Below are 24,053 nucleotides of genomic sequence, written 5' to 3' on the forward strand. Positions count from 1 at the left end.
TTTACTACAGAGAAGTCTTTGCAGTTGTTCCAGTGGTGAGGGAGCTCAGTGCTACCTCATCCATCAGTGCCACAGACACTACCCTGGAGGTGGGAGTCTGACATGTAGGAATTGCAGGCAAATGTCTGGGTGTGTGCTCTTGCCCATCGACTCCAGAAGCAGCTTCTGTTGCTTCAGCTGACTTGATGAGAGCGTCAATTAACAAATGCTATTAAAGTAGCTCTCCTCTTTATTTTATTTTTTTAATGCACAGCATTTCCTGACAGCTTAAATGTTTAATTAACTGGCGATGCCATCGTGGAAAGTTTCCTAGAGAAGAATGCTTGCGGTTTAATTGAAAGGAAAAAAAAAATCCTTTAGAGGTACTGGAAGAGATCTGTTTGCAACACTGAGAGAGGCAAAAAGCCTGCAGGAAGTCCTGCATTTCCCTTTCTGAGTGCAACAGTAGGTGAGGAGGTGCACAGCGATATCATTACCCAAGAGGAGAAGGTGAGTGCTTCACAGCTTCAAGTTTGACCCTCCCATTTAAGCTGCAGATGTAGGACAAGCTACAGTTCTGGTACCTCAGCACAGGAGACAGCCAATGTAAAGTTTTGGGTTTGTTTTTCTAGTACTTTTTAATACTTAAAATTCTCCTGGTATTAGGCCAGAGCTCTCTCTAACATTTTTGGTCTTCTCCAAGGGCACACAGGGAGAACATTTTTCATATACACATTGGTCTGATTTTTTTGGCTCCTGTTACAGCACAAAAACAAAGGCATATCTTACCTGCCACAAAAATGTGGAATACTGTTCACGTTCTCTTCAATAGCCATCATGGAAGCTGTTTTTCTGAGATGGAAGGGTACTGCCTGAGGTGGCAGAGAGCCTCTGCTGCCCTTACAATGCTGAGGGCTGTGTGAGATGGTAGCTGTGGGTAGGAACCACCAGCTCAGCACAGATTTGCAGCCCTGCAGCAGCTTTCCACGGGACTACAGCACGGTGGTGTCAAGTGCTGCAGAGCTGAGGACCCCCAAGGCAAAGCAACAACCTCCTTGTTCCTGTGCAAAGGACTTCTGCCCTTCCTCTCCTCACGCTGACCAAGCGACCTGGAGGCTTTTTGAACAGCTACAGTTTGGAAAAGGGAACTTTGTTCCAGTATTAAATATAAACCTGGAAGTCACTGACATGACTGTTCACATTTGAAGCACAGCTTCACCCATAGAGCTCCAATGGTTCTGAGTCATCTCTGGGAGCAGGCTGGGGCTGTGGGGTGGTGCTGGGCTAGGGCATGTGCTGGCTTTCCTGGCATGGAGCCTCTGCACCCAGGCTGGCACCTCTGCTGCTTGTGATGAGGGATAGCTGGGCTCCTGCTGAAACACGACAATGCTCAGGACTTGCCTGAGAGCTATTTGGGAGCAGCTTGTTGTGCTCGCCCTCCTCTCCTGGCCCTGTCCTCATCCTGGTTAAATTCAGTAAGTGTAGCACACCCCCTGCCAGGAGTGGGAGAGAAGCTTCTGAATGAGCTTCTTCCCCTGAGCCGGGAGCACACACCACAGAGACACCACTGAGGGAGACCCGGTATAACCACGAATTACCATGCTGACCCTTTCAAACACTGATCTCTTATTTTTTTGCAAGCAAACACAGTCTTTCTGGTATATATGCTACTGCAAGAAGCTCCTCTTCATGGGGATGGTGCACTGCCATGAACAGCACTGACTGAACCAGGTCCTCCACTAGCAGGGGAGCTCTCTGTCCTAGAAGTCCCTTTCAATCCAGAGCTCTGTGGGGCTCCTCCACCCTACAATAACCTCCCATGTTAAGACTCCTCAGAATCCCACGTTGGGGGTGGATTTTGATCCTTTCTTCTGATCACTTCTTGATTGTATCTGTTTAAGCCCCTTTCAACTTTCTGAGAAAAAACTGCAAAGTATTTGTGATCCTTTTGGAAAAGAAACACTCTGTGAATGGAATCTCAGATGTGAACTGAACTCATACTCAAGAGTATTCCTAGTAAAAACCTGCACTGAAGCAGTGTCCAGCTGGTTTGTAGACCCAGTGAGATTAGACTCCCTTGAAATCTGCTTTACAGATGCCTTTGAAAGCAGCAAAGGAAGCTACTTTCCCCTTCCACCCATTCCTTAAAGGACTCTGAAGGGCCATTGTCTGAAGTCGTGATTGTGATGAGTCCCCCTCCCACTCAGAAATCATGTCCTATTTTTGCTTTCATGAAACAATCTCTTTAATCAGCTTTTCAATGCTGATATCAACAAATGCCAGCCCCCCATTTCCTAGACTGTTTTTCTGTCTGGGGCTGTACTGCCTGTAAATTTTGCTGTGTTGGAAACAGGTAATGTTATTGGACCTCACTTGTGAAGCAGCTGAGATTGGCAGATAAAAAATTAGAAAAATGGGAAAGATATGGGTCAATAATACAACAGAAGATTTTTTTATTGCCATGTTTTTAATGGAATTGCAGTAGGATTTTTATACAAGTCTCTGAAAGTCTATGACTTCAAATAACTCTGAACCTCCAGATTTGTATTCCTGCCTTATTCTTGTTTAAATAGCTGTTACCATAATCTGCTTGATATATTATCTGTCCCAGCCCACAGGCACACCATCAGGAGGAATATACTTCCTTAGGAACAAAGCATTGCTAGAGCTCCTCAAGTCTCCTGCTTCCACACGGGACACCTGCACCGAGTGGGGATTTGTACCGTGTCCCCTCCTGGCTGGAGTGGTGACAGTGCCAGAGGGGAAGCATCGAGCCTTTGCCCGTTCTCTCCCAGGCACAGCGAGTTATCCATTACGGCACCGAGCCCTGTCAGTGAAGCTTTCCCTCAGCAGAGGGAGTTGTTTCTCAAGGTAATAAGAAAGCATTATCTGATTGCATTTTTGTCAGGTATGTCCTATTCATTACCTTACCTGTAATCTAATTTGTAATGTATTTCCTTGATATTTTCTATACTTCCCCTCTGTATTTTATAATAGCTTCCCCTGAAAGTCTGACCTACAAAAAAGACAAGGTTTTTAATCCAGCTTTGAATGATAACACCCTCTAGGTGCCTTTATCTGGGAAAAACTCTCTTTGCAGAGGGAGGTCTGCTCAGAAAAACTCAGCACCCTCTGAAAATGTGTTAGGGGAACACTGTTTAACAGCAGCCAAGGTCACTTTGTCCCAGACAAGAAAACACCCGTGGCTGTTTTCTACTTGTGGCAAGGTGATCTTTTGGGTCAGAAAGCCATTCCTGATCCAAAGGAGGTATTGTGAGAGGTAGCAACCAGCATGTCCCAACAGCGGCAATGAGCATAAGGCAAGAAAACAACTATAAGCCATGTAAAAACAACAACTGATGTGCCTCAGCTGCTAAAAGCTGCTCAGGTGTTTTACCTTGGCCATCAGGAAAAAGCATGTTTTGGGGAGAGAGCAGCACCTGTAGGTCCCAACTAGGCCGGGCAGAGGTGAAGTGTGATGGTCCAGCTACCCTGAAAGTGGGGCTGAGGAAGGTTAATTGGCAGGACAAATGGCCCACACCATGGGAACAGGTTGCATTTTCAGGTTGGTGTGGGCTTCCCATGTGGCACCAGGTTGGTGGCTCTCCAGGGTATGAGGGCTTTCTGCTATCTTCCCACCTTGTTAGTTCTCCTCCTGCCTGCCTGCCTGTTAAACGAAGTTCAAACTGCCTGCTGGACCTGGATTTCCTCATTCTGGTAAAGGTGTTTCAAAGTCACACAGCTTTAAAACAAAGAGAAATGTCCCTTTTTGTGGATGCTAATGAAATTTTTATCTGGGCATCTTTCTGTGACTCTTGGGCCTGAGAGGCATGGAATATGTTAGGGAGAAGGGCTTATTGAGCCCTGGAAATAAATCAGGGGAGGACAGAGGATGAAGATTGCAAATGATAAATTAGCAAGTGACAGAAAACAACTACAGGAAATAATAAAGCCAGGAGGAGTGTGGGGGAAATGCATAGGAGAGGTTGTTTACAACATGTGCATCGGACTTTCCAGCATTTGACATCTTATCTCTATTTCATTCCTTATGTTACTTTATGCATGGATTCCTGTTTTTATGGGGTTTGTTCTATAGTCTTTGTACTAACATGAATGACTCACATCTGCTCCAATACTTAATTTATGCTCTATATCTTCTGCAAAGGTTTGCTTAGCTCATGTAGTACTTGTCAGTGGCAAGATCAGAAGAGCAGTGTCAGTCAGGTGAGCAGGGATAGCTGGGTGAGACAGCTCTTTTCTGGAGTCCTTACTCTGTAGTTGTGTTAGGTTGTTTTTTTTTTTTCCCCTCAGCAAGATCTGTAATTCCCACTTTTGCTGTCTGGTGTGGACAGGCCTGCTGTGCTGGGGTTGTGTATGGAGCCAGCAAGGACCACCCCGTTGGACAGGGATGACGGCTGAGGGCCATCCTGGCAGGACCATGGCCAGGCACTACGATGTTGCTGGCACGCCAACAGCTGAAGATTATGATTTTATTTTTTAAGTGTTCTTGACAGCTCTGGAGACACACATCTTCTCTTCCAAATCCAGTAATTAAATTCCACCTACCTGAATTCCCCCTGCTGTTTCAATTGGTTAAATTAATCTTCCCATCATGTCTGAGCCTCCTGTGTGTGTTGTTGAGCGGTGGCCTCCTCTCTCCCCAGAGTCGGGCGGGGACCGAGACGGGGACGGGGACCGACCCGGGCCGAACTCGCAGCGGCGCTGCCCATCCCTTGGCGTGCAAGTAGCCCGGACTTACGGAGGCAGGGCAGAGGGATGGGCACACAGACATCCCCGCAGCCCTCGGTGTCCCCGTCCCCGGGGCTGCCTCCCCGCCGGCGCGGAGCGGGCAGGGCAGCGGTTCCCCGGGGACCGGCCCGGCTGCCGGCGCGCCGCACCTTTCCCCGGCGAGCGGCTCCGGCTCCAGCACCCCTCCTCCCGGCGCCTCCTCCTCTCGTTCCTCCTCCCCTCCCCTCCCCTGCAGAGCATGCACAGCCCGGGACTCATATCGCCGGCTCCGAGGCGGGCGGGCGAGACCCTCCTCTCCGCCAGCCCCGCTCCCGCTGCCCCCCGAACCGCCCGCGGCTCCCCCTCCCCCTCAGCGCCTCCCGCTGCCCCCGCCGGACTTTTCCCTCCTCCCGAGGATGAGGAGGCCGACGCGGCGGCTGGCGCTGTCTGTGCTGGGGGTGCTCTGGCTCGCCGCCCTCCTCCTCTTCTTCGGGGCGCGGAGGAAGTTGGAGGCGGCAGAGCCCGAAGGACACACGCCGGAGGTAAGGAAGGGGCGGCGGGGCCGCGGCTGCTCCGGCGGGACTTGGGCGAGATGCCGCCGCCGCCCGGGGTGGAAGTTCCCGGCGGTTTTTGGGACCCCCACCCCATCGCGTCCCCCTTCAAGTTTGTTAGCGGACCTGTGCATTTGCGGGGGGGGCGGCACTGGGGCTCTTCCGTACCACCCGGTCTTGGTTCCCCATTCCCCTCCCCTCCCTCCGCTCGGTCTCGGACGGTGGCAGCCAGAGCCGCCCCCCACGCCCCGCTTCACCGGGGGCTGCGGCCGTCGGGGCTGCCCCGGCCGCGGGTCCCGCCGCCAACTTGGAGCATCCCAGGCTGCCGGCCCTCCCTGGGGAGCGGGGGGGACCGGTGCACCCCAAGGAAGCGAAACGCGTCGTTCTTGTCACGGGTGGGGGATCGGCGGCTCCTTCCCCCGTGGGTCACGCCGTGATCCCGGGCTCTGCCCTAAAGAAGAAGCGCTCGATCCTGTCCGGGCTGAAGCCAGAGGGGAGCAGACTTGGATGGTCCGTATTTGGCGTGCGCGGGCCGGACGAGCCCGGTTGAAGCGCGGGGCTTTTGGCGGCTGGTTGTGGTGGAACAGCAGGCACGGGCAGGATGCTGCTGCTGCCCTGGGAGCCCCAGCCGGGCTCGGAGCAGGATGCCCGTGCGATCGCGCCTTTCTTTGCCGCGTTCGAGTCCCCGGAGTGACAGCACAACAGAGATGTGAGGAGCATCTCGCTCCACACAGGGAGTGAATCAGGTGAGTTTCACTGCCCAAACGACAAGCAGGGGAGCTGCGAACATCTTCGGCCGAACGAGGTCTCGGGTCCTTCCCGGGTCCCGTGTCCTCTCCTCCTCTGCCGAGAGCAGCTGGGGCTTAGTCGAGGGTTAACTTTCCAAAGGATGGGATTAGATGCTGCTTAGTTGTACTGTTGTAAATCTTGAATTGATTAATCCGGGTTAGAGCCCAGCTTCTGAAAATACACCAAGATTAGGGTTATTGTGGCAGAGGAAGGGTGTGAGCCCTCAGTCCCTTTTTTTTGTATCAGTGACACCCAGCAGTGTTTAGCCCACAATCTGTGACAGCTTTGCACGTTTGCCACATCCTTGAAGAATCTCATACGTGTGTCTGTCACCTCAGCAACTGAATTAACGACCTGATTGGAAAAAAAGAAGTCAGAACTCATAAAGCTTACTTTGATTTTTTTCATCCTGAGGAATTATTGGTTTTCCATTTTTTTTTTTTTAATAAAAATGATTCAGGAGGTTTCTTCAGGCTTTCGTAAATCTTTCAGTCCTAGAAGAAGGGAATGAATCTGTGTGACTCCAGGCCCCAAAAAGAAATAATTATCTATACATTTATTTATTCATTTATTTATGTGGGGGAAGGCAATAAATAAGTCACTGAAAACAGAGTTAGAAGACAAGTGCTTTCTTAACCAGAACCATGCTTTGGTCTAGGAACTGTATTTGTAAAAAGTGCAAACAAATACCTCCCCTGTTTGACAGGGGCTACTATAATCTCCTTGAAATGTACCTTGCTTCTCGCTTAGCACCAGCTGCTGCTGAATTGCTGCCATTTTGTAGCCCATTTTGGCTTTCTGCTCCCATTCAAGGCTCCCCTCACCTTGGGGGGAGGTTGTAGGTTGCTGATGCTATTAACAGGCTGGTCTTGGCTCGTGCAGCAGGTGAAGGGAACTTCTGCCACACAGGATCCATCCCCACGTTTTGAAGCTGTCACTGCAAAGTTGCCATAACTCCAGCAGTTTGACTGCTTAAATTACCTCTTTTTCATTTAATCTGAATTTTCCATCCAAACAGTTGCATCCCCTTGAGATCCACAGACTTCAGATTGTTTTTTATTTTTAAATGCATTGCATTTCTTGGCTTTGAAAACTGCTTTGGAGCAGTATGACTTATAAACTGCTTATGAGTGTGGGGATGTGGTGTCACTTCAGTTAACACTTCTGAATGGCTGCAGAGCTAAGTGGGATACCAGAGACAGGAATGTTGTGGTCCAGAGAGGAGTCTGGTGCCATATCCTGTTTCCCTGGCCAGTAGGACTGGCTGCCACTGGTGAAAACTTGAGCAGTTGTCTTCCCAAGTTCCTCAAGAAACAAGAGGAGGTGGTGGATTGGTAACAGCAGCTCAAACATTGTAAGACAGCTACAGGGGGAAATGGAGCGAATCCACATAAACTGTCCTGGCAGCACTTTCCAACCTGTTTCCTCACCTCTTCTCTCCCAGTATAGCTGCATGTCTGTGGACATGGGCACACAGTGTATCATGCTTCATGTAGGTTTAACCTTTAGACCTTTCCAGTCAGGCACCAGCTGGTAATGCTGTCTGCTGCCCATGCGTGTCCCTGGCAGGGCTCCCAGCACACATGGATGCTGGAAGGCCGTGGTGCCCGAGCTCCCTGGCTGGCTGTGGCACATTGGTGGCTCGCTGAAAGCTCATGGAGTTTCTGCCCTTGGCTCCGTGGATGCCCATCAATCGCTGTTATTTTGGTCTGCACCCCGCCCCCTGCTTTATTCTGAGCCAGGTCCAGGCTTCAGCTTCCCAAAGGAAGGCTTAGGATGTTTTTCTTGCAGCCAGAGGATCCCGTGTTGGGTTGGGCAGGGTCTCCAAGGGACAGGACTTGGTGTGAGGGGCCCGACGCAGTCTTTGAGTCCTTCCTTTGCCAAAAACATGCTGCTTGGCTTGGCATCTCAAGGACCTGGTGGAGGCAGGCATTCAGGGAAGGTCTTGCTGAGCGTTCCCGAGCTGCTCATGCCTGAAAGGTGGGTGCAGCAGTCTGTGTAATTAACTTGGCTTCAAGTAATTTTCCCCCCGTATTCCCCTGCAGTCCATCTCTATGGATTGCTCACTGCTGCTCAGTCCAGGCAGGCTCTGCCCAGCCACTTCTTGTCAGGTCTTGCTTCCCTCAATCCCTGTCACACCCTTTTCCTCCTCTCTCCTCCTCCATGCTTTCCTTCAGCCGCTGGTGATACATGCCAGGGCGGCAGGAGCAGGTTGAGGCTGGATTTTAGGGTGTGGGACTCCCTCCTGGCCGTGAGGTGTAGCAACCTTGCAGGACTGGTAGGGTATGGAAGCAAAAAACTGGCCGTGTTTAGGACCATGAACTTGTTCCTGGGATAACTTTGCTGGTCTCTCCCGTGCTGTTTTTGCTGTTGCTTGGGGTTTGGAGGTTGTTTTTTCTCTCTTCTCCGGGGGGGGCAGATCGAGCCCTCTCTGTGCCGTAACTCCTGCCCTTTTGCTGCCCTTTATTGCAGTCCTGTGACTCGGCCTTGGCAGGGTGCTGCCCCTGCCAGGGAGCTCTGGGTGCCTGGTTAGCAGCCACGGGCTCAGCCTGCCGGGAAGCTGAGCCTGATGGATGGGGGTGTAAGGACACGGGGCTGCCTAGGGTCACGGATCAGCTGAAGCTCGTTGATGTCTTCTTCTTCCCTGCCTTTTGGGGGAGGGTTTCGAAATGCTTTGCAAAGTTTAATTAATTCCAGCCTGTCTCCTTGTCCCAGCAGTTTTCCAGCTGGATAAACCAGGACCGGGAGAGATGTTAACTGAACTTTGTGTCCTTCTGTCTCTGGTGGACTCCGGAGGAATTGGAATCGTTTTATCCTCTTGGAAAATCAGGCTGCCAGTGACCCACCTGAAGTCACCCAGGGAGGCAGTGGTGGGGTTTGGCATGTGCTCCAGTAATTCGGGATCATGGCCCCATGCTCCTGCCTGGCATATATCCCCTGCCTCCCTCTGATCCGTCCCATTGCTCTGCTTTTGGTGGGGGGGGAACATATAAACTAATAATTTAATTACATTAAGGAATAATGAGGGGAGCTGATACGCAGGACTAATTACAAGCAAAATCCCAAATTAATTGTGAAGGAGTACTTGTAGCTGGCTCTGCAAAAATGCACTGCTGGTTTGCTGGCTCCTGTGTCCTGTGCTAGGCTGTGGCTGGCAGGAGATGAGTGGGTGGGTGATGAGCCCTTGGTCATCTCATTTTCTGCACCTGTATCAGAACACAGTGGCTGTATGGAAGAGCCCTGCAGTGGGCTGGGTTTTCAGGGGTCTAGGTTCCTGTGCTCCAGCAGTGTCTGCAGGAGGGGCAGGAAGATAGTTTTTGTTTGGTTTAGGATTTTATTTCCCTTCATTCCTTCCTGCATGCTAGCTTGCTCCTTCTGATGAATGGCTGAAGCACAGCTGACAGCCTCTGGAGGGAAAGCGGGTCTGTGATGGGTTTGACTGCTGGAGAAAAGCAGAGGAAAAGTTTCCTTTATTAAAAAAAGTGACCTGTTCTACTTGACTTGTACTAGTGTTTGCAGTGCAACATCTCCTTTCTGAGTGTGCTCCAATGCAGCTGGGGAATGGCTCCTGGGAGATGTGGAGAAGCTCGGCAGCCTCACTGCCTGCTCCACTGCTCAGCACCTTGCAGGGTCAGACTTCAGTGTGAAGGGACCCTTGCCAGCTTTGTGTTTATGTGCCTTGCACCAGCCTTCTGCATCATTACCATCTAGAAAGCCTCAGCACCTGGAGCTCAGCTGACAGTCTCCAGATATTAAATTCCTGTCAGTTTTATAGCAGCAGAGCCACTTAACAGATTAAAATAACTGTGAATCCTGCAAAAATTCAAATCTTGACAATTAAGGGATTGAAGTGGCAAAGCTGTTTGGAACAAAAGGAAAAAAAAAAAAAAGCAGAGTGTTTAATACCCAGGAAGCTTGTATTGGCTGGGACTTTGGCTGGTGACATGGATAGGTCTGGGATGTGAGAGAAGGGGAAACTTATTTCATGCTTTGTTGGTGAAATCTCACTCTGAAATCTCTAGGAGCAAATCCAGGGTTTCTAGGATGTGCAGAGCTTTGCTTGTGAAGGAGGTGCAGTGGAATCCAGTTCCCCTCTCTTGCTTGCATATTAAGTGCTGGATAAAACAGAAAGCCATGCCCAAGCTGCCCTCGTCTGTGAGACAAGCAGGACAGGTCTGGTGGAGCAGGGGCGAGGTGAGAAGTCCACCTTGGTGACTAAACCAGCTGTAGACAAATGGTGGAAAGTCTCATTTAATTAACCTGCCTGCTGCACATTACAGTGCTCCCTGGAATACCTGTGAAACAATAACCAGTCAATGAAAACCCTCCTAATTTTTCAGTGGTAATTGTAATGAATGACTTTTGCCTCCATTACATTCTGGTGGAGCTCTGTGTTGCAACTGTGACTGATGGGGGCATAAATATTGATTGAACAAGACCTGTTTGCTTTGCAAAACAGTGAGCATTGGAATGTACAGGTGCCTTTCATAGCTTGGTGCTTTTAAAAGAACTATCAGGGAGGGAAGGAGAGGAGGCAGGGATTCTGCTTCTCTCCTGGTAAGAGTATAAATAAATTTCTGTGCAGGTGGTATGTGTTTTGTTGACAAGAACTGTTGAGCACCAGAAGAAGAAAAGTACTTTTTATTGTGCTCTGGGAGGATAAAAGGAGTTGGAAGAGTCCTGCTGCTTCAGTCTGGAGGGGTGTTGGAGGTGGTGATGCTCTGAGGGTGAGCTGGGCTCAGGAGTGTCATGGTTTCTCCTGTAAACTGCTTCTCCTAAACAGGAGCAACCTGCATGTGGAATTGCTCCAGGCCACAGCATCCCTGGAGTGATATGGTGTGGCATCATCCTCTCCTAGGTAACAGGGAAGGTCTCAAGCCCTTACTGCTGGGTTTTGAGGAGGACTCAGCTCTGGCTCGCAGCCTGGAACCATTGGTGACCTTCAGTGGTGGGCTTGACAAAGGTCCTACTTTTGAGTGGGGAAGTTTCCAAAATCAGCTCTGTGTCTGGATGCCAAGGCTTCAGAGACACAGCACATATGTTGAAGTGTCTACATGCTTGAGAAAGATGTGACAATCAGGGAAGATGTTTCATCCTATTTATTCTTTCATCACCTCAGATATGCACAGAGTTGAACTATTTACTCAAAAACTCACTGTTTTCGCTCTTCCTTTCCTTGATATGAAAACATCATTCTGATTTATTTTGATGGGCTCATGGCCCAGGGACTGTCTTGGCTGGGTTTACTTCTTGCTGTGCTGAGACATCTCTTGTCCCTGGCTCTGCAACGTGACCTGTGCCTCCCCACAGGCAGGGGACTCTGCACATGGAATGGCTGCAGGGTGAGAGCTATAAATGGGTATGTTGTGCCTGAGGAAGGCAGGTCCAGGGAGCATTTTATGGTACTGTGACTGGAGGTTTTCTGGTCTCCTGAAGCTGAGAGGTTGGTTATATATGTAGAGACCAGGGCAGAGCGTGGAGGGCATACTCTGCTGAGCTGCTGCAGGTTTGAGCTGGGCAAGCCCCAGGAAGGAAGGGCACTGCTAGGAGATGCAGTTCAAATAACACTGTCTTGTGATCCCTCATGAGTGCAGGTGCAGTGTTATTGTCCCAAGCTGACAAATCCCTGGGAAACCGAATATTGGGGTTTTGGGTGCTCAGTGTTTTTCTTGGGTCCATGGATGTGCGTATTCTGTGCGCACAGCTCATGGGATGCCACTTTGGTGCCTCTGGGTGTGTTTCGCTATGCTGTAATCTCTTTGCCAGTGGGAAAAGCAAGCTTGGAAGAAGTTGTGGAAATGCAAAAGCAATGTACCCCGCCTGGGAGAGTCTCATCTGTGAGGGCAGGCCAGCATTTGGTGCAATAAAACCAATTAAGGGGAATGTATCTGCGGAGAAAGCAGAAGTAGGATCTGTTTAAGGAAGACGTTTGCGTGAAGGAGTAATTACGTGCAGCCTAACGACAAAGGGTGCAGCGGATTGACTATTAATTGGAGTAGCAGGAGCGGGAGATTGCTGGCGTTAGCTTTGTTTCTTGCTGGCTTCCTCCTGTTTAAAGAAAGAAGGGGTGAGGAGCAGATGATGGGGGGGAGTTTGCTCTCAATCCACTTCCCTGTGCAATGAAAAAGCCATTTCTCCCCCTTTCTCTCACAGCAAAATGTTCAAATTTTGCCAGCAACGCTTAGTGCAGTTGCTTACTAAGCTGCAATTAAATTGATTTCCCACCCTCTTTACCCTTTTTGGTTCCAGAATCTCAGCAGGAATCAGTGTTACAGGAAGAGTAAACCAAGGAGGAGATCTTGAGTCCCATCTTCTGCTCCTCTAAATCAGTATTGCTCCACTCTTCATATGTATTTCCAGAGTAGCTGGGAAAGTGAGGGTGCCCTGGTATAGGTTTTCCCATATAGTGGGTGCTGGGGTGAGAAGCACAGCTCTAGGTCAAGCTGGATCAGTCTGTAGGGTACCTGGAAAATCTCCCACTGTGGGATAGGTATTGGGTGTCCTGGGAGTGGCTGGGGCTCTGGGTGCCAGTGGCGCAGAGTTGCTGGGAGAAGCAGGAGGAAGATTTCTTGTCCTTAACATGTGTCTTTGGGAGGAGCAGGAGGAGGATTTCTTGTCCTTAACATGCGCCTTTTGTGAAAATGGTCAGTGGTGAGAGGTTCAGCAGGAGCTCACACCTTTGTTCATGGAGGCAGCATTAGTTGTACTAGTAGTTTGCCTCAGTCCTGCTTTTTGGAAGTCCCTCATGAACCTTGGTTAACCCTGCATCCTGAGGGAGTGAGATGTGTCGTGGTCCTTTGTGGATCATTGGAGAGGTGTTTGAATAAGGGACAATGTGCCAGTGTCACTTCTCCATGAGGGGACAAATTGATGTGCTGGATGGGGACTGTACCCAGACAGCAGATGCACAGAGGGGTGGTAGCACTGGGAGGGTGTGGCAGGGCTTGTGTCCCCTGCCAAACCCTGCCTTGCCAAACATCGGGAGAAATTAACGATGATTTACTGCAAAGCAGCTCGAGTTCCAGCTTTGTGATATTATTTGGAGGAGCAAGTGAGCTAATGATTGCATCTCATCTCAGAAAGTACTGCGGGAAGTGCAGTGCCAGGAGAGAATTGATTCAGAAGCAAAACAGGTTCATTTTCAGATCAGGCTGAAAGACAAGGGAAAGAGACATTCTCTTTTGTTTTTTTGTTTTGTTTTTTTTTCTTTCCTTTTTTTTTTTTTTTGACTTCTGTTTTTCCCCTCAATCTCAAGTGAGACTGAGGGTCTTAGCCTTTCCCTCTTTGGTTTTCTTGTGGAAACATCAGCAATAAACCTGATTGGAAAGTGATATGAGGAGAGCAGGGTTCATGTGGTGCAAAAACAAATGAGCTATGAAATCACCCTCTATTCTCCAAACATTATTCACAGAGCCAGGAAAATTGAGACGGATGATTCTTTTTCTTTTGAAGCTACTGGAGGAGTAAGTCCAAAGGATGTGATTTGGCCCATGCCAGGAGAGAAAGACTGCTTTGTCCTGGCTTTCCAAATAGCTTTGCCTGCATTTAGACACACGCCATTTCCTCCTCAAGGACCACTGTCGGCATCTGCCAGCTACAACCACACCTCATAACCCATTATGGAGACACACGGCTCGCAAATAAGACATGAATATGTTCAGTGGTGCGGCCCTTGGCTGCAGCTCCCCTGTGCTGGATGGAGTTTGGCACATCTTTTCTTGCTTGTGTGTTGAATTTTTAGTTGCTTGTTGTTAGGTGAGATGGAGAGAAGACAAGGGGGAGGAATTACAGGTGTGAGCAGACTCACTTTTAATGGCTGGCTTAGTTTTTCTTATGAAACAGTGATTTAAAAAAATATATAATTATTTAAATGAAGTTTTTTCATCTGGGTCTAGGCAATCTGCTTTACCTGTCATTCAGGATCTGCAATCCTGTTGATTCAGGATTGTTCAGGATGGGATAATATCCTCTGACATCCTTTGGGATCTGCCTTGGGGGGATATTTGGGATGCAGCCTCTTTGTGCTTTGACCTCGCCCAGATGAAATGTAAAACTCAGGGTCTGAGGGAAAGCAGGTGGTTTTTCCAGTGTCCGGGTGGATGGTGGGAAGGCACTGGGAGCTGCCAGAGCTGGTGTGTGGGAGCTAAGCTGGAAAGGAGACTTGTGTGTCATAGTCCTGCCTTCAACAGGAATGGAGCTGAATGGAGGAGGAGCTGGGAGGAATTGCGGCATTCATAATGCCCGCTGCATTTTCCTGGTGCCATAATACAGTATAATTTGGAGAGAGGCAGACTCAAACATGCATTACCCAGCCATCTGCTGCTGCCACTGGGATCCAAATGGATGAATATACACATAGTACTCGGAGTTAAACCATGTACAATGTGTAGGCTGCATATGGTGTGCTCTCTGTGGTACAGCAAAACACTCAGTGAGGAAGAACCTCCTGTCCTGCCCTCCCATCCTGCAGGAACACCTCTGCTTTAAGTCTCTTTGGAGAAAAAAGGGCCAACCCCTGTGCAGCCCTTGGGGACGTGCCCTCAGCCTAGCAGTGTTCTGGCAGCTGTGTCTGCTGGCCAGGACTTGTGAGGAGCTGATTTTGGGGTGAAGACCCCTTGCAGAGGTGATGTGTGAAGGGTTTGATCAGGAGCACTAGAAACAGTGAGAAAGCAAAATATCTGAAATTTGAAATTAGACTTGCAGGTGGCGAAAAAGGGAATCGAATGATGAGAGAAGTGTTACGTTGCCTGGTGACATGGGCCTGTGCTACTGTGCCTGGGAGGGAATATGTTTTCTCGGCAGGGACCTCCTGGATGCACCTGTGCACTCAGGAAACACAGCATTTCCAAAAATCAAACAGAAAATATAAACCAAATCTACCTTGCGAGGTGAGAGTGAGCTCCAGCAGGCATCTGAATGCCAGGGAAGGTCGTTCAGATGTTGTTCTTCACCTGAGGCACAGCAGGATTCAGCAAGGTGAGGACACCTTTCCTCCTGAAAGCAATGTCAGCAAAGGGAAGTCAGTTTCCATTTGGCCTTTGCAGGCAGAAGCTCTGCTCCTGTGGGGAGAGCAGCAGGAAATCATGTTGGTGCTTTAGGGTACCAGCTGCTGGGAGGTGGAGGGTGGTCAGCCTTCCCCAACAGGCATGAGGGTTGCTCTGGAAAATGGGGTTTCCTTACTCTTGGTGCCTTACTGCATCCTTGGGAGTACAGCTCCTGCTGCCATCATCATGGCCAAATCCTGACTCTGTGAACAAAAGAGAAGTTTCATTCACAGAAGTGAAGCACATCTTTGCTGTGTAACCAAACCTTTGCACGTCTGTTTACCCAGAGCATCGTGCTGGGACAGCAGCCGTAGCACTGGGGCAGAGCTGGTGCAGCAGCAGGTGCGGGCCCAGCACGGGGATTTGCCCATGCAATAGCTGGAAATTAACTCATTAAATAAAGCAATTTGCACCTTTTAATCTCAGTGATTCCTGCGTGTAGGCGCCTGTATTTAGGAGAAGAGCTTATTCTGCTTCAATTAATTTTATATCAATATAAGCTGAATAATTAAAGGTGTGAATGAAAGGCCAGGTAGCTAATTCCCTTCCCTCTGGTGCACAGGCTGTGCTGGGATAACCTGGGAGAGGGAGCTCCTGGCAGTGCAGATATTTGTCCAGCCAAAATAGCCAAACAGTTCTGAGTTTCTGTATGTAAATATCAACTGGGATGAACTAACTTTTGATGCTGATCTGCTGGTATTGATCTCGGTTTAGGCATTGGCACCAGCTCTGTGTGTGGCTTTGGGCGACCCAGCATTTCTCTGGTCCAAATGCAGGCTTGACTCTCAAGATGTTCTCCCCATCTTTAGGCAGAACCAGCAGCCATAACTGCATCTGAGAGATAAAGCAGATAAATTCACACTTTTTTTCCTTGTTTCCAGAAGCTGTGTTTCAAGTCTGTAGGCCAGGAGTGGCTATGTTTCACGGGTGTTTCATTGCAGTAGGATGCCGTAGATAACTGGCTATTTCTGCCTCAAAATCACAGGGAACTCTTCAGAATTGTATTAATCCAATGAAAGAGTAAAAACTTTCAAAGTGTAAAAGCTGGAGACATTTGTCCTTTGAGAAGAAACTAATGCTTGACCTAAAAAGTATGATATATCTCAAGTCCTGAGGTGCAGCTATACTCATGCCAATGCTCAGGATTTTTCTCCTCTCCCAGTAATCCTTTCTCAGTGCATCAGACAGGTACAGGAGATTAATTTGCTCAAGCTCTTAATGTTTGCATGATGTTACAGGGACCCAAATTCCAAAAGAGGCTGGCTTTCATTGAAGGAGGCTCTCAAGCCACCCAGGTCATCCCAGTGTGTTCTTAAGGGCTTTTGCCATGTGGGATTTGGTTTGGAGAGAACATCCAGGGAAGCCAGCACTCACTTTTTTGTAAGTAGGACTGATTTCAGTGCAGTAAGGAACACGGGAAAGTTTGATAATCCAGCAGCACGGTTCAGTGCTTTCCCTCGTGCTACCTGGCTGTGTTCTTGCAAGGAGCCACAGTGTGGTTACAAGGGCTGTTAAATGCCCTTAATATTCACACTGTTGGAAGGAGCATTACTCCTGCCGGCTCTGCTGTCTGCTGCTGTTTGCAGTAGCACTGCACTGATGATTAAATCACCAATGCTGCAGTGAGTAGTGTGTGAAGCCCTTCCAGCCAGGAGATGCAAAGGCAGAGTTAAATCCCTCCTGTTTGTCCGCTTATTTTTTTTTTTTTTTTTTTTTGCTGTCTCTTAACAACATTTTTTTAAGCAAACAAAGCACAGTGGAACAGTTTGGAGCCATGAAACAAGATGGGAATTCAGCCCTTGCAGAGAGGTTAAGAGAACAGGGCATGAGCACTGTGAGGGGAAAGAAAGAGCTGGAGGGCTCAGGACAGCCCATGCTTGATGCAGCAGTGCTTTGCATGCCGCTTTTCCTCATCCTCTTTTTCAGGCATAGATGGGAGAAGCAGCAAACTGAGTAATACTTACTTGTGTATATACCTCTGTATATACTTGGTGATGCAGGAGAGTGGGGAATGGCAGGGGGTGTTGTGACTGTGGTGTGGGGAGACTTTTGGAGCTGAAGCTAGGGGCTGTTGTGAGAGAGCCTTGTTGCATCCTAACCTCTTCTGGATGCTCAGGGGAGCTGCTTCCACTTGGTGTTGGGTTTGGAGAGTGTTCCCCGTCATGCTCATGCCTGCACCACTGCTTCAGCTCCTGTGTTTCCTTGTCTGGCGCTGGGATGCAGCTATTTCTCCAACAAAGCCTTGTCCCTCATGTGTTGCCTTGGCTGCTTCAATCTTCAGTATGTCAGGTATTTTAGGGAAAAGAGCCAAAAGCAGATTCTTGGCACTCTGTTCCGCTTGTTGGTCTGCCCTGCATCCTTCTCTGTCCTCCAGGGCTGTATTCACATTTCCTTGTGTGCCTTCCTGCTCAGTCACAGGTATTGCAAGCAGGTGGCTTATCTTGGAGGTGTCCCCAGACTTCCTATTTGGCCCAAAATGTGCAGTGTCCGTCCAGCCATAAAGACTTGGATTAAATTTATGGGGCCAGGAGCCTAGAAACTTCAGTGGCTGTTTGGGAGAGAAGTACTGAGCTGAGCATCCTCAGCTGCAGGGAATTGCTGGGGACTTCCCCAAGGCCGGTTCCTGGTGGCACTGCAGCAGCTCCCCTTTTCTGCACAGGTATTGCAGGGGAGAAGGCTGGCACCTCCACAAGTGACTTGTTTCTGTGGCCTGCCCTGCCGGGGTGTGGGTGAGGAGCCCTGACAGGGTGGCCATTAAGCAGAGCTGTCGGGCAATCGCTCCCCGTCGGTTTGAGTTAGGGAGAGCAGGTGCCGGGGACGCCTGGCTGGGCGCTGGCACGAGCTGCACTCAGGGTTTGCTGAGCCTCCATTGATTTCTAAGCTTGTCATGCTGTTCATTAGGAGAGGGAGAGCAAACGAGGTGCTTAGCTGGAGTGCTCCAAGTCGATCCTGATGGAGTAGGTCTCTCTGCTGCCTGGTTAGGGGCAAAAAAAAAAAAATCTTGCCCAAATCTCTTCTGCTTGTAGAGTCTTCAGCCTCAAACCTCCTGTCTTCCAGGTGTGTCTCGCAGCATCTTTCTGTCTCACCTGGCACTCTGGCACTGCCCTATCCTTGCAGACTTGTTGTACTGAGAGGGAGTGCAGAAAGTTGTGCTGCTCGTGCTTTTGCTTGTGGGATGATTTTGTTCCCTGTCCCTCCCTCTTGTCCTTCCAGGTTCCCACAACTGGGTCCCTGTTGTGTGCTGAGCTTGCTGTGTCTCTTTTTTATGCTGGAGCTGCATTGATCAAGGCTGTAAATCAGCTGGCTGGTGCTGTGGGTATAAATGATGGATGTAATGAACCAAGTGGGGGAAGAGGAAAAAAAAAAGGAGGGGGGAAACAGAAGGTAAAAATTGGGAAGAAAATAGCATATTCAACAATGGGTGGGGTATGGGATTAAATATCTACCTCAGCCAAGGTCCCTCAGCACAGCAGTATGGTTCTAGCAATGGGTGGAGGTGATGCAAGGGGATCTGCTGGGGGAGGAAAAAGGGGCTCCCGTTTATGCAGAGCTGTGCTGGCACCCCACCTTCCCCCCACACTTGCTGACAGCAGTTAATGGATGGTGGAGATAAGGATGGAAGCTGGTATCTGCCGCGTGGGCTGTGCTGCCAGGCTGGATAGAGGGCACCAAATGGAGCTAAATCATAGGCCAATTTGTAGTCTTGCTGGCTGCAGCTGCAGGGAAGGTTTGAGATACTATTTTAATGTCTTTGCAGCTCTTCAGGTTGCAGCCCCTTCGTTTGCTTTCTGCCTTAGCTATGTTTCTTTGTTTTTGAGTTTTAAAGTGCTTTCCTGCTGGTGAAAGGCTGAAAGCTCCCAAGGCTTAAGCCTTCTACTGATTTCAGCAGTTTCTAGGTCCTTGAGCTGCCTGTACTGTGTCCCTCAGCCCTGGCCTGTGCTTTGGGAGTGTAGAAGGAAGTTTGGAGCTGAGTCAGTGGCATCAGTGGCTTCTCCACCAGTGGGTTGTTAACCAGCTGAACAGAGCCTGGCAGCTCCCCTTGGGCCACAAACCAGATGTTGTGTAGCAGTGATTTAAAGTCTCCATCATTTAGAGACAAATCAGCGATAATGAGTCTCTTTTTATAGAGGGACTTTGAGGCAGAGGAAGATTTAATGGCAGACGCTTTGTAAAATTAGCTACTTAGATAACTTTAGCAAAATCTTGGCCAAATTAACTAAAAATGAGCTAAATTCAGCTAAAATCATTGGAGAATTGTCAGTCTGGATGGAAGGAAACCAGAAGTTGGAGGGGAAAGTGAAGTACTAGGAGCACTGCTGAACTTGTGCTGAACTACCAGTTGGTAGTTCAGGAATGTGCCCCTGCCTTGGTATTTTGCTGAGTTTTGGGTGTTTCTTTGGGAACAGGTCCTGGACTGGAAGAAATTAAAGTGGATGATGGGAAGTTATTTGCAGGGAGATAAGAGTAATTTCCTTGTGAACCTTACTGCTGCCAGGCTTTTATGGCTTGAAGCACTTGATGGCTGGCAGCAGGAGGATTCAATGCCTTCATGGTCACCCTTAGCCACAGCTTCTGTAAGAGGAGGAAAAACAGATGGGGGAAGAAAGTGTATTGTGACTTGGAATGGTATCTTGAGGGCAGGAAAATGGGGCAAAGCATCCCTCTCAGGGGACCTGTGTGTAGCTGCCAGTGCAGAGAGGTCTGCACCTTCCTGCCCTGTGTTGGAGGCAAGGTGCCTGGTTGGATGGGTCGGGAATGATTCATTTTCAGAGGTTGGGTAGGGAGGAAAAAACAGGGCTATTGTAGTCCCATGCCCTTGGAAGTGAAATACGAGGAAGGAGAGATGAAGAAAAGCCTCTGAAGTGGCTGAAGGAGGAGGTGAAAGAGGGTAAGATGAAATCCAATTCTTTGAGCCTGGCTGTTGGCCAGGAGGATGTGGTGATCTTCTGCTGTGTGCCTCAGGATCAGTCATGACCAGGAGCACTTAGGAGCTATTTTTCCTCCAGCAGAGCTACATCTTTCTGCAGATGTTAAGTTGACAGAAACAAGATGGATTGTTGCAGAAGTACAAAGGGCTTGGATGTACAGTTTTCCCTTTGTCCCAATTTATGTTCAAGATAGTTGTAAGCCCCATGGAGAATTATCCCTGGTAGAGGAACTGGTGATGTGCTGGTGGCTTTCTGGCTTTTGTATTTTCCCAGAGACCATTCCAGTGGACTAACCAAGGGTGTCAGTGTTATTACTGGCCACCAGTGGTGAAGCCAGTCCATGGGATCCCTATCTTCTCCATTAGCCAGTAAGCTTATGGATCAGGAGGGACTGGAGCTGTGGTTTTGTGGACTGTGCATGCTTCAGCTGGCTCTTATCTGCCCAGATTTTTCAGCCCTTGGATCTGTCAGAGTAATTTTATCTGAATCATTTTTCCAAGTGGTGCAGAGTCAGGAGGGCATGTGCCAGGGGAAACCTCCTTGCCTGCAGCAGTGGGACTGGGGACCACAAAGTGGGACCTAAGGCAAACCCCAGAGCCTGCACTCCTGGGAGGTGAGAAGAGAATGCAGAGCTGTGCAGAGTAGTGCAGGGGTTTGCTCAGCATTCCCGGCTGGCTTCTGGGACAGGAATTACTGTGAGGTTTTCAGGAAAGTGGTCTTGGAAGAAATATGTAGAAGCAAATCTGAATAATCTCTCAGTTTGCAGACTGTCCTGATAAACTGGTGTCTTCAGGAGTGACAAACAGGTCGTGCAGTTTTTATGCTTCTTCCAGGAAAAAAGCAACAACCCTAAATCCCAAAAACTAACACCCTGCCGTTCAACATGGTGGGTATGGCAAGGAAGAAATGCATCTCTCTGTTTCATCCACTTTCATTAACCATGCTATCAGGAAGCATTGTTTAGTTTAGGAATTTTTCTCCTCTCTGGAAACCCTGCACTGCCAGCAGTCCCTGTGCTGGCTGGGCAGACCCTGGCAGAGAGTTTGGGCCCTGGGCAGTGCTGGCAGTGTTCAGCATGTGGGTGAATGTGACACACAGTTTCAGTTCAATAGCACCTGTGCATCCTAACCTTCATCTTAGTTTTCCTCCTGCAGCTCCAGTGTGCCCAGCAGCAATGTGGGGCAGCTGGGACAGCTCTCACAAGCCAGTGTGGTTCTTGGGGGTTTGTGGGTAATAATGAGCTGCCATGGGAAATAGCAGTTTCTTTTAAAGTAATCTTCTCTACGAAAGTCCCCTTGAATTTAATGAAGACTTAGAAAGTTGTTCCTGCAATTTTTACACTGGCATATAGATATCCATAAAAGAGCCCTCCCGTAAATGGAACAGAAAGGAAACCATTCATTTTAGCGTCTGTGCATTTATGGATTGATTTTTACAGAATCCTATTAGTTTCACTGCCAGTAAATGGCATGAGGACTCTATTTCAAACCAGACAATGTCAAGATATAAAGGTGGGTATTAAATATCATCCCACTTGTTGCTGTTCAGCTATTCTGCATGTGTCTGAGCAGAATGTAATGGCAGGGGCCAGGAATGCCAAGTCGATCTCTTCCAGCTCTTTGCTTAGCAAAATCATTAGGAGCCACGATAACGTAAGAGGCTGGCATTACACTGTTTCAACAGCCCATTAAATAGATGTGATCATTTTTGTGCAGTGCTTTCTTAAAAGCAAAGGAATAACTCCTGTAGCTGTTCGTGGTGCTGCTTTTCAGAAAAGAATGATTTATAATGGTCCTCTTAAATAAACAAGTTAGATACAGTGAAAAAGACCCCCAACTCCATAAACCACAACTACTACTCTTCCCCAAAATGCAGAAAATTTCTAGTTTTTTTTTTTCCCCTCCCCCTTTGTCAGGTAGAGGACAGAGCATCCTCTCCCAGCCCAGAGGACTGCTGACAGGCTCTACCAGCCCATTTTACACTTTTCCTTCAAGTGATGTTTGAGCTGCTGACAGCCAGATGGTTTAATAAACAGCCACCTCTTTGGGCCAAGAGTAGCTCACTTTCCAGTGTCATTACCCAGCACTCAGATTATTACAAGTGAAAACATGTTATGTACATTAGTGTAATTTCCACTTCTCCCCTCCCTGTTTAAGCTCCCTGCTTTGTGCATCCCACTTGATTTTTGGTGGTGTGATGCTTTGATTTTTGTTGGTGGGTGGTTTTACTCTTCGATTTCAATTCCAGCTGCATTTGGTTTGCAGAATGTGTGGACTTTGCAATTAAAACCAAAACTGAGCTGCACACATTGAAGTGAGGTAGGAAAAACAAAAGGCTGACACTTTGAGTGTGGCACAGCAAGTGCTTAGCCATGGCCATGCCAGTCTCCTGCTTGGGCAAAGAAAATCTGTGATGCCCTACTGTGATGGCTTGTTTAGAAAAGGCAAAATAATGTGGAAGTCATATATGTATATATCCATATGTGTATTTTCCTATATATAGGTTTTCTGTAGCTGAGAGGGAAGGGGTTGTTGCCAAGATTAGTGGTGTAGCCTCAGAAGCCATGTGCTGTTTAGGGAGTTGATGCTGCTGGTTCTCAGCCATCTGATCACAGACACAAAAATGTGCTTCAGAGTGGTTTCTCCTGTTTTACTTCTATGGGCTCTCCAGGTCACCCATGTTGATGCTGTTGTTGCACTGGAGACTTGGAGGATGTCACTTCAGAAAGAGAAGGGTCAGAAAAGAAGGGGAGGATGTTAATAAAAGAGCCTGACCTGAGTTTATCCTCTCCCTGGCTGGTTAGGCTGCTGCTCACATCCTTTGTGCACTGTTATCTTGCAGGCTGTGGAAGTAGAGGCCTGTTGGGATGGACACTGGTGCCCCAAATCCCTGCTGTTCCCGTGCCCATGGCAGGCACCTGCCAGCACACCCTTGCCAGGAGTGTTTTCCTGCCTCAGTGCTGGGGAATGGTTTCTAGGGTTGGAAGAGCATGTGGCTCTTTCCTCCCTGGGCAGCCTTGGGCTTCCCTGGTGGAGTGAGTGTGGAGGTTGGCTGCTCTGCCTGGGGGCTGGTGAAACTCATTGTGAGCCAGCTCATCTCTGAGCTCCCAAACTTTCTGCAGATGCTTTGAGCTTGCCCTTTTTGACATGTGTAATTTCTGAGTGCAGCAGATCATGGGAGCCATGTTTGGTGTGGGTTTGTGCCAGGGCACCTTAAAATTGCAGGGCTGGGCTCCTGGCAATAATAGGATTTGGCTGTAACATCTATAGCCTAAATTTCATCCTGTCCCAAGGCTTCTGAGACTAGCTGGAGCTGGATTTTAAAATTTAATTTAATTTTTTTTTTTAAGCTTGTATTGGACTCTACCCAAAGAGCTGCCACATACACCTGCAGCTCTGGGACAGCCCAGTATCTGGGCTAACGGATTATAACTCATTCCCATAGGGCTTACATCCCATGGAGAATTTCAGGGTCTCTGTGGGGCAAGCAGTCACTGTTCCACACTTTAGCTGTCTCATCAGGACATGGAGAAAGGATGGGGAAGCCTGGGTTAGGCTGTGCTGAGCCCTGGGGGTGCAGAGTGGCACACCCTGCACTTACCTAACTGCTCTGTGCTTCCCAGTGGGAGGCTTGGAAATGTGGCCTAGAAGCATGGCAAAAGCTCACTTTGCCACTTACTTCACCCAAAGTGATGGTGAAAAGCAGCTCTCTGGATAAGGCTGTAATGAAAGTTATGCTCAAAGCAGGGCTAAAGTCCCATTTCTTTAGCCCTTTAATTATTTAATTTATTTTCTATATTTAACGTGCTTGCTCTTCATGAGTCAACTGAATTTTCATGTTTTTTTTTTTTTTCCCTCAAATATTTATCTGTGTTGGCGGAGGGAACATTTTCAAATGAGCTTCTCAGAACTTGCCCTAGATGCCCTAGTGTTTCTTCTGGCTGCTTCTGCTATGGAATGGTTACTTGCTCCACATTTCCTTCGTGTTTTCCCTTCTGCTTCCAGTACAGATAAAATGTTAAAATAAAGAGTTTT

General features: G+C 48.7%; 1 protein-coding gene across 1 annotated transcript in view; it reads left to right on the forward strand.

Moving 5' to 3' along the window:
- Positions 1–5,123: 5,123 nt before the first annotated feature.
- Positions 5,124–24,053, forward strand: part of GALNT14 (polypeptide N-acetylgalactosaminyltransferase 14) — an 89,776-nt gene continuing 70,846 nt past the window's right edge. Inside the window, exon 1 of the mRNA XM_062489348.1 lies at positions 5,124–5,249. Coding sequence (XP_062345332.1) covers positions 5,124–5,249 — 126 coding nt within the window. The remainder of the gene's footprint in view (positions 5,250–24,053) is intronic.

The sequence above is a fragment of the Cinclus cinclus genome, chromosome 3, assembly GCF_963662255.1.
Source record: "Cinclus cinclus chromosome 3, bCinCin1.1, whole genome shotgun sequence".
NCBI lineage: Eukaryota > Metazoa > Chordata > Aves > Passeriformes > Cinclidae > Cinclus > Cinclus cinclus.